Consider the following 9,717-nt stretch of genomic DNA (forward strand, 5'->3'; position numbering starts at 1 on the left):
GACGGGGCAGCAATAATGTACTGTACTACACTATAGTTTACTCGTCTCAAGGAAGGAAAATGTGCGTCCTAACAGCTTTTGCAACTTCTAAAAAAAACAGCTTTTGCAGAGGAGGATGGATTCATTGGAAAAACTGACTAGTTATCCTGTGGGTTGTCCGGTTTGATTTGCTTGATGTTGTTTAGTTGTGGTCTTGAGGACTTTCAGGGTTAGGTGGGGGGGCTTGCAGAATATACTAAGCTTAAACGCTCGTCGAGGTGAGCTGTTGTCACAATGCCAACCAATCTCTTCACTTCACGTGCCCTTTTGTTTTGCTTGGACATTCCTAGCTCCCCTCGGGTTTACTTGGCCTGTTGGCCACATGTTTCTTTTCTGTCCATTGGGAGAACAAAATTGATCTTACCTGATTTATATAACCCGGAAAAAGGGAGAGGTTCAAGCAGAAGGAAAAAAAAAACAAAAGGTCCAAGCAAAAGGCAAAAGTTCACTTAACCAGGCCTGGTCCCTGATCTAAGAGTCGAGTTATAATCACGTCCCTTAACCACGAAGCCTGATATAAGTATATAACATACATATCCTTCCATCTTTTAAAACCGGTGTAAACCAAGTCCCTCGGCACTAGTGAGAGTCCAAGCAAAAACGCGAGAAGAAATCCCAAAGTCCGTATCATGTTGCATTGCAAGTAACTACAATATCGGATATCTTGAAAATCCAAGTATTGAAACCGGTGTAATTTACCCCCCCCCTAACGGTTTTGGAAAGCGGTTCTATTGATGTGGTGCTTTGACCCGGTCCAACTGGCTGACTCAGCGTGCGGGACCCACATGTCAGTGTCACATTTCTCTCACTTTCCCTCTCTCCTTTTCTACTACCACAACAGCGACGATGTCGAGAGGCCAGTCAGCCCAGACAGAGGTGCGCAGATGACACAGAAGCTCGCACCCAGCGTGGCCCAAGATAGAGGCAGAGCAGCAACGGGATGATCCTGACATGTAGCAGTGGTAGGGCCTTGAGGCTCGAGGCGGAGCAGCGGCGTGGCCTCGTTCGGCAGATAGGAGACCCTGAACGCTGTTACTGCTTCTGTCATCCAAAGGCAGCTGCGACGCCGTCGACGATGATGGAGGTCACCATCGAAACACGGGATGTAGGGTGCAGGGAGCTAGCAGCGTGCTTTTGTCTTCCTTCTTTGCCCGACGGCCAACCTCCAACACCCAAGCCGCCCACTTCATCGGTGCCCATCAATCGAGGAGGCATGGAGCTAGCACAGGTGCTGCGAGGAGGTGCAACCTCGTACTCCAGATCCGTGGTGGCTCCCTCCCCAATGGATCCGACCATTTATCGCTAGGGTCGAGTCCGTCCTAGGCGGTGACGGAGTTAGGGGGGCAAGCTTCGCCTCGAGCTTGTCAAACACCTCGTTGAAGTCGATCAATAGCAGGTAGCGGGGCAGCGTCATTGAGCGGCTTTTCTAGGAGCGCAGCCTCGAGCTTGCCTAGTGGGGCGGCACCGGCGCCGCCCTCCACCATGCGACTTCCATGGGAGTAGGCTCCATCATGACGGTGTTGAGCGGCTCCCCCACCTCCATCCATCCCTCCTCCCATCGTCCTCTCCACACTGTTGTCGACTCGCTGGCCGCCTCGCACTGCCGGGTTAGAAAGGGTAGAAAAAGAGAAAAGAAAGAGGGGAGAAGAAAATGTGACACGGACATGTGGGTCCCACATGCTAAGTGAGCTGGTTGGACTAGGTCAAAACACCACGTCAGCGAAACCGTTCTCTAAAACTGCTGAGGAAGTCAAATTACACCGGTTTCAATAGTTGAGAGAGTCATGATATCAGTATTGTGGTTAAAGAATACGAATTAGATTGGAGCTATATTCGAGGGAGACAAAGTGAACTTATGCCTATTTCTTCCGTGTTGTTTCAGGTTTTCAGCCCAAAGTTAAGCGAAAAATCCGGCCTCTTGTGGCGCGTAATTACGGCCCAAGATAGAACAGGTGCAATTTTTGGTCCAAAACTGCTCCAAATTCCTGGGTAAAATGGCGTGTATTTCGGCCTATAGTGGCGCGTCACAGAGGGAGAAAAGACCCATCAAGAAGTGTGCAGATTCAGAATGGGCCGTATAATGGGGGCCAAGGCCCAAGTGGGGCAAGGGGTTGTTTCTCTCCTTTCCTCTCGGCGGCAGCGGCGGCAATGGCGGACGACGGCGACAGCGACCGCGTGAACCTGGAGCCTTCCTTCTACGACGAGGCAGCGACCGTGGCCGAGGCGGCGGCGGCGGCGGAGAGGCTGGAGCACGAGAAGCAAGAGAGGGAGACATGTCCGACTTCGACCTCGACGAGGAGTCCGGCCTTGCTCCGATGCGCTTCACCGACGACACCGCCTACACCCCACCGGCCCGAGCCCTCCGCTTCCTGTGCGATATGATCAACGTGCTCGCCATCCGCGTAATCGTCCCCTCCTACCCCGATTTTGATTTTGGTTGTGTGATGACGACGACGACGATGATGTGTGTTTCCCTTCCCCATGAGCTTCTAGACCAGTGGACCACCTTGATCTGAAATGTGTTCCTCTCTTCCGCCGCTCCAGACAAGATGCTCAACTCATCGCCTCAGAGGTCACCCTCCCTACACTAGCAAGCATCCTATTCCATGAATTGCATTATGTACAACAGATCATCGAACGATCAGTACAATTTATTTCAATTGTAGGATGAATCTTTGACATTGACCGGCCCTCATCGAGGACTGGTGCTATATGACAGCGTGTAGTTTGAGGTTGACCTCAAGATGAAGGATGATCGTCGAGGCCACGCGGACAAACAACTTAGTAAAGGACTGCTAGTGTTGGATGGCGTACAGCCTGCACCAAAAATTGAGCAATATGCAGACTGCGGTTCAAACTTCAAAAGTCTCGCTCTTCCTAGCAGCAGCATCAGGCTCTGCACCGTGCACGTCGCCTCAGAGGTCACCTGAATCAGGGAGGACATTTCTGTGGAGGGATCACAGCTTTGCACCAGCACCAATGCTGAATGCACCATCCAAGATAGCATTGTGCTTCATGATAGCAATTTTCCAGCAGCTGGTGTGGTGGCTGCCGATGGCAATGGACATTCTATCCCACTATTGCGCCGTGTGATGGCTGTTTCTTTGGATGAGATGCTGGTATAGTGACAATTGTTGCACAAGCTGGTGATGGTGTTAACTACTACAGACGAACCATTGATTTTACACTAGCTGTCAATGGTGGAGAGGAAGCTCAAATTGTGTGTGGTGTCACCAGTTTGCTTGTGAAGGTTAATTGGTCGTTAATGAGCCCAGTTATTGACCTAAAATAGTACTTTTTCTCCGTTTCATATTATATAATTTGTTTGACTTTTTTAGTCATTGACCAAATTCATAGAGAAATTTAGCAATATCTAAAATATCAAATTAGTTTAATTAAAAATCGATCATTGAATATATTTTGATAATATGAATGATTGTAGAAGGAATTGGAATGAGGCCTTGAACGTGCAAGGATAAAATTCTGAAATATTGAATATGTAACACTAGATAACCTCACGATTTATCAAACATCAATTCAGAAATTAGAAAAATAAAAATTGAGAGTTCAAGTATGAATACAATTTAGAAATAACTAAAATTCAGAATAAAAAATAAATATTGAAAAAAAAGTTCATACATAACACAACACGAGATTAATTAAAACAAATAATAATAATAATATAAATTCCAAAAATGAGAGTTCGAGTACCAATACAATCTAGAAATAAAAACTAAAATAAAAATAAGGAGTACTAAAAGCAGTTCATCTAGAATACAGTGGTGGCAAATGCTATAAAAGAGCAGCGTGATGGCGGTTAATGGAACATTTAAAAACTATAAATAAAACCTCTCAATGAAAATTAGGTTTGATTCTTAGTATCTCAATGACGATTAGAGGAAATACGATGGGTAAGCTATGAAGCAGAAGGGTCACATCAGTTGACATGATTTATAGAAACTAAAAAAAAGGACCCCGACGATTATCAGGCTCAACTGTTAAAAAAACCTCCTTCATATATTTCCCATTAGCCCGAATGTATTGGCCAAATTCCCTAGACCCATTGGTAGATGTAATTTCAGTCAAAATCTACACGTATATTTGGCCTATCAAAACTGCTTAAAACAGTTAGTTCCATAGCGCCAACTTAGTTCAAGAGTAGATAGGCCACAAAACAACTCTAACCCAAGCAAAGCTACGTGCCAGTAAAATAATTTAGCTTTTTGGGGCGAGCTGGCTTAGCGGGGCAAGAAAAATCTAGCTAGCAGGGAGAGCCCATTTAGCGATCTCCTTCGACGGCAAACTTTGCTCACGCGAAAATATTGGAACGAGGGCGACACACACTTCTCTGAAATCAGCGACGTAAAATCAGTGATATTTTTCAACGACTCACCCAATCTTGCCGGCCTTTTCTTCCAGTTCTTGTTGCGAACTCTCGCTCAAGCTTTATCGAAAATTGCCCTCTCTACCAAACCCATAAACACAGTGAACAATCAGTCTGGACCTAAAAGAAAAAAATCGATTTACAGAAAAAACTTAGCAACAAGAGGTGAACTCATATGTAGCAGATAACCATTAATCCTTGCCACATGAAGTAAAACCATCCAAAAAAAAAAGCCACGACAAGACTAGCAAGCTGGCAAAGAGATGGTTTAGCACTGCCGAGCTAGGCTAGCTGGGCGAGTGAACCAAACGCATCAAAAGTCCGCTAATCATGAGCACACCTGTCACACACGGCGTGAGTGACAAATACATGGTGTCTTAATCCGTGGTAGAGACGGCAACAGGTCTCTTCACTCTGCCCCATTCCCAACGAAGAAATTCCGCGTACGCCGCCTAACATCAGACACGTGTCCCTCCCGATCCAAAGCAAAGTTTTCGCCCATCCCCATCGCCTTCCCCTCGATTCCTCCTCCACCTCCTCCTCCTCTCCTTCCCCACGTCGATCTCACGCTACCCTCGATCGAGCTCTCTCTGCGGCAAACCCCTCCCTCCTTCCCACCCAAGGGGGAAAGCTCCGCCGCCATCGTCGTGCTGCTCCCCGTTCCCGCGGATCCATCCGGGGCTCTGGGTTGATCTACCTCGCCGGTGACGTACCCTTATCCTTAGCCTACACTGCTTTGCTTGTTCCGAGATTTTATCATACTGTTAAACTTTTGTTTTCTTACACAAATCCTTTGTCTGGGAAATGTAACCAACCAATGAATGGAATCCCCAATCTGTGCAGTTTCCTGCTGTTTCCTGCTGATTCATTTGCTGTTTTGGTAGTGTGCTTATATTTCATCAAAAAAAAAATTCTAGAATTTTGCGGGTGTTCAACTGAATCCCATGCCCCTTGTTAGGTCCTCTCCTGATCTGATCTGGGAGAACACTTCGGATTGCAATTCCCTTTACAACCAATGGCATGTCTGAAGTGGGACAACATTTCTTTTCTTTATTTTTTTTAAGAAAAAAAAAGTGGAACCATATCAATTGTTCACTATCAATGCAGTGATAATGGTGAAGCAAGGCATGGAATGATTAATTTGAACTATTAGATGGATCTTGGACTGCTAACACTGACGTAATTAAAATCAGAAATGAAGTTAGGAAGGTCAGCTGTTTTTTTCCTTACCTGACTAGCTGACATTTCCATGATTGCAGTCATGACACCATCAGTTTTGCACGCTGTCAGTAATTCTAGAACAAAACTGGGCTGAATGGCTGATGACCTATATATGAGTCCGTTTGCTGACCAGTTCTTGATGTATTGCACTTGACAATAAATTCATCTGCTGACCCATTCAAGTTGTATTGCACTTGACAACAAACAAATTTAAAACAAAGGTTGATGCCTTTTTGGTAGAGAAATTGACTGAATACTGATGTGGTTAGTGCTTCTTTGCTCATGTCATGTTCTGAATTGAGGTCTAGGTGAGTGCATCTTTTCAAGCCACTTTTGACTAAATATGCATTGCTTGCATCATTTGTCATGTGCAGTTGAAATTCCTGCAGACATAGGATAGCAGCTGTATGAAAACATATATATTCTCTAGACTGTTATTTAGATTTGTACAGCCTAGATTATATATATATTTTTAAATGCTTGTGCCTTTTGTCAAGAAAAAGGCCCAAATAGACTAGTATCGAATCTAGTTGTTGGAAATATTTGAAGGTTGAACTGCAATCTGTGCCAAGCATGTCTGTCCTCCATCCTCATTCAATTGTGCTCATACATGGTATTTTGCAAGATCATTGTGCTTTATAAAGGCGTGTACTTGTTTGGAAATTCGGTATTAATAATGGGAACGGTATTGTTTTTATCATAGACTAATCAGAATAATATGAACTCTTCTTGAGCTGAAAATAAACATGCAATGTATGCATCCCCTGTTTCCTCTTTTCCTCTGATTGAATGCTTAACAAGCTTACAGTGACAAACAGTGAGTCGGCATAAATTTTGGTACAGTTGAGAAGTTCTTGTGTTGGACATATCCCTCCTCCCCTAGAAATAAGAAGCTGGTATTAGTCTCCTTATTTATTTTATGTACTTCTGCTTTCTTCTATTGCATAAAGGAAGGGAACAATAAACATCTGCCTTTTATTCTGTTTCTTTTTCTGAGAAACTTTTACCACCCTCATGGGCCATCAAATACATTATCTTCCTTTTTTGTGTATGTTAGATGGTTAGCGCATACTGTGTGCTATTAAATGATTCTTTGCACCATGAGCGTGGACACTGAAATTGAAGTCTTCTCTGCAGCTTAAGTTCACTATGTCTGGAATGCCATCTGATGAGGCAACTGGTCAAGTGAGGCTCGAAGGAGATGTTTCTGACAAAAAGGAAGAAAAAACTCAAGAGCAGAGCGAAGCAAGTGGAATGCCCTCACCACAAGAAGAGGTACTATCTTCATATAAGTCCATTCTTGACCCTTGAACTTTATCCAGATTCTATTTTTCACCGTAAATTCGTAAACCGTTTATTTTCATCCTGAACTTCTCAAATTGTTCACTTTACCCCCTTGTGACGTTTCCTCCTTGCTTCAGTACATAGTAGTCAAGGCCACGTTGGCTTTGACCTTTGCTGATGTGGCTGTTGGCTTTTGGATGACGCTGGAAGGCCTCTAACCATTATAAGCCATGTTGTGAGACCAAAAATCGGTTGGAAATGATGCAACACCTTATATAGAGGTGCAAGCCTTCTGGTGTTGTCCACAATCAACAGACACATCAGCAAGGTTAAATCCAACATGGGCTGTCCACTGTGTACCAAAACTGGGTGGAAATGATTCAAGGGAATAGAGTGAACAGTTTGAGAAATTTAGGGTGGAAAATACCCGATTACAAGTTCAGGGTGAAAAATGGAGTCAGGCAAAGTGAAAAGGATCTTTTGCTACACCATTTTTCATGTTACTGTGTGTACTTATTCATGTGGCATTTATTCCATAAATAGTATGAATATCTATTAATTAGATTACTAATATTTATATGCGAATATGTTCAGGAAGCAGCCATCAAGAAAAAATATGGTGGAATACTGCCCAAGAGGACGCCACATATAACTAAGGTCAATGCCTTCTTTATTTTAGTATATTTGTTTTTCTCTGTTAAAATGATGATTATTGTATAAAGGTGAAACAGATGTATGGTTAAGTTGCATTTCTTACTGAGCTTATGTAATACTTAAACTGGAATAATCTATCAGGATCATGATCGGGCTTACTTTGATTCTGCTGATTGGGCTCTAGGCAAGGTAATACTAAAGTCATTATGAAGTTGAATTGAGTGCTGCATTAATATTCAATAATTTTCGAAGAAGAATTCAATTCTTACCATGTTTTTCCTTTTGCTTGCCGCAGCAAGGTGGAAGCCACAAACCTAAAGGGCCTCTTGAAGCACTTCGACCAAAACTTCAGGTACTGACATTTCAGCACACAAGATGCACAATTTTTTTTTTTTTGCCATGTTTTTGTTTCGCTGGAAGATTATGGCTGAATTTAGGGGCGGAATTAGGAGTAGGGCAGGTGGGGCTAGTGCCCTACTCCTGAGTCCTTAACCTAAACACCCATTGAGATAACACTTCAAAATTTAAAAATTAGAAGAAAAAAAAGGCAAATTACACTAATTCAGCCCTAGTCTTGAAAAAAGTTTGGTTCCCGCTCCTGGCTGAAAGTGAATACCCAGATCATTTGCTTTTAGCATGTTGCTTCTGATATGCTCTCCCCTACATGTTTTGCTATCAAGACTGACAACATTTCTTTTATCACTCTGAACAAGTATATGAGAAGTCATATTGCATTCTATGTCATGCTACTATATTCATTTCTTTCCTTCGGTGTTTTACTGTGTCCCAATCCACTTTCAGCCTACTCAACAACATGCACGTGCTCGGCGGACTCCCTATGCATCTGCTGACAATGATGGTACTTCTTGTCTGTACATGAATGCATCTCAACTCCGTGTACGTGCATTTCATTTTCTTATGTTGTATGATGGCATTGTTTATTGTCCTGTAGAGTGTATGAATTTGCCTCCTGAGGATTTGATCCAGAATGGTGATCCCATCGAAGACAAGAACAAGGAAGAACAGTAACGAGTAGCTGCACCCTGTCTATTTGGAGCGTTGCCAATCCTGTCCTCGAGCCAAACTGTTGCCTTGGTAAATAACTAGAGCCAATGCCTACACTTGTGGGGTTGAGCTCTGCAGTGTTTAACTTAAACGTAAGACGTGGTATGTCTGGCGTCTACCACATTCAGCTGTTCAGTGTCTTTCTGGCATCTGTAACAGCTAGGAATGAAAACTTACATATGATGCTGTGATACCGATGCTGTAGTACCTGATGTGCAAAGAAACAAATAATGCTTCAAATTCAGCTCCCCATGAATGGAAATTAGTCAAATTACTGGTGATGCACTACGATATTAACATGTTCCTTTAGCGCCATCAGTGTTGCTGTTATCTAGGTACTATGGGCTTGTTTGAATTTTTGAATTGAAGCCAATACTGCAACTACCACATTACTGAGGTTTGCAGTCGAAACTGAGATCGAGAAACGGACATGTTAACCGGTCATTATGGGCCCAACATATAAGCAAACTATTCTTTGGGCTGAGACTAGCCATAGTGTTTCTGTCCATAATCTCAGGCCCATATGGCTAGAATTCTCCGAGGTGTTATTCGGAATAAGTTCACTTCATGACCCTCAAATTTGATCGAAATCTAATCGATGACCCTAAACTACAAAACCGGATATCTCGACCCCCAAACTCCTAAAACTGATGCAATTCGACTCCCTGGCGGTTTTGGGAGGCGGTTTTGCTGACGTGGCGCCACGTGGCGCCTACATGGCAATATTGAACAAGTCTTCGTTACACGTGACGTTGACGTGGCACCTACGTGGCGGTAGAAATAAAAAATATGCGTGGGACCCATTAGTCATTCCCCCAAAAATAAATGTGGGCCCACTGACATGTAGGGCCCACATGTCAGTCCCTCCTCCCTCACTCCCTTCTCTCTCTTTCTCTCCCCTTCTTCCCCCTTCGGCCGGTGGCGCGCGGGGACAGCAAGAACGGCCGGCGGCGGCGGCGTTCGGCAGCGTGCGACGGGGGCCAGCGGCGGCGTCGGGAGGAGGCCAGGGGCCAGCGCTCCTCCTCCTCCTCCACCGTCGCCGCCATCACCAGAGAACGGCCGGCGGCGGT

The 9,717-nt window shown here is 44.3% G+C and overlaps 1 protein-coding gene and 1 pseudogene across 2 annotated transcripts; both read left to right on the forward strand.

Moving 5' to 3' along the window:
* Positions 1-2,312: 2,312 nt before the first annotated feature.
* On the forward strand, positions 2,313-3,370 carry LOC112938282 (uncharacterized; annotated as a pseudogene).
* Positions 3,371-4,943: 1,573 nt separating this feature from the next.
* Positions 4,944-8,928, forward strand: LOC4326851 (uncharacterized). Of its 2 annotated transcripts, XM_015789618.3 has the most exons (8): positions 4,944-5,127; positions 6,453-6,540; positions 6,782-6,919; positions 7,523-7,585; positions 7,724-7,771; positions 7,878-7,934; positions 8,384-8,441; positions 8,535-8,928. In XM_015789618.3, exons 3-8 carry the CDS (start codon positions 6,794-6,796, stop codon positions 8,609-8,611), a joined length of 429 nt encoding a protein of 142 aa, XP_015645104.1. In that variant the 5' UTR covers positions 4,944-5,127; positions 6,453-6,540; positions 6,782-6,793; the 3' UTR covers positions 8,612-8,928. The 2 variants fall into 2 exon arrangements, with proteins under 2 accessions (XP_015645104.1, XP_015645030.1); XM_015789544.3 differs by lacking the exon at positions 6,453-6,540.
* The last annotated feature ends 789 nt before the right edge of the window (positions 8,929-9,717 follow it).

The sequence above is a fragment of the Oryza sativa genome, chromosome 1 (assembly GCF_034140825.1).
Source record: "Oryza sativa Japonica Group chromosome 1, ASM3414082v1".
In the NCBI taxonomy this organism is placed as follows: Eukaryota; Viridiplantae; Streptophyta; class Magnoliopsida; order Poales; family Poaceae; genus Oryza; species Oryza sativa.

Bases quoted from the DNA above. Each gene is read 5' to 3' on its own strand.
- LOC4326851 (XM_015789618.3), top strand. From the start codon at position 6,794: ATGTCTGGAATGCCATCTGATGAGGCAACTGGTCAAGTGAGGCTCGAA. The intron at 6,920-7,522 runs GTACTATCTTCA...GAATATGTTCAG, and splicing joins TGCCCTCACCACAAGAAGAG to GAAGCAGCCATCAAGAAAAA. The intron at 7,772-7,877 runs GTAATACTAAAG...TGCTTGCCGCAG, and splicing joins CTGATTGGGCTCTAGGCAAG to CAAGGTGGAAGCCACAAACC.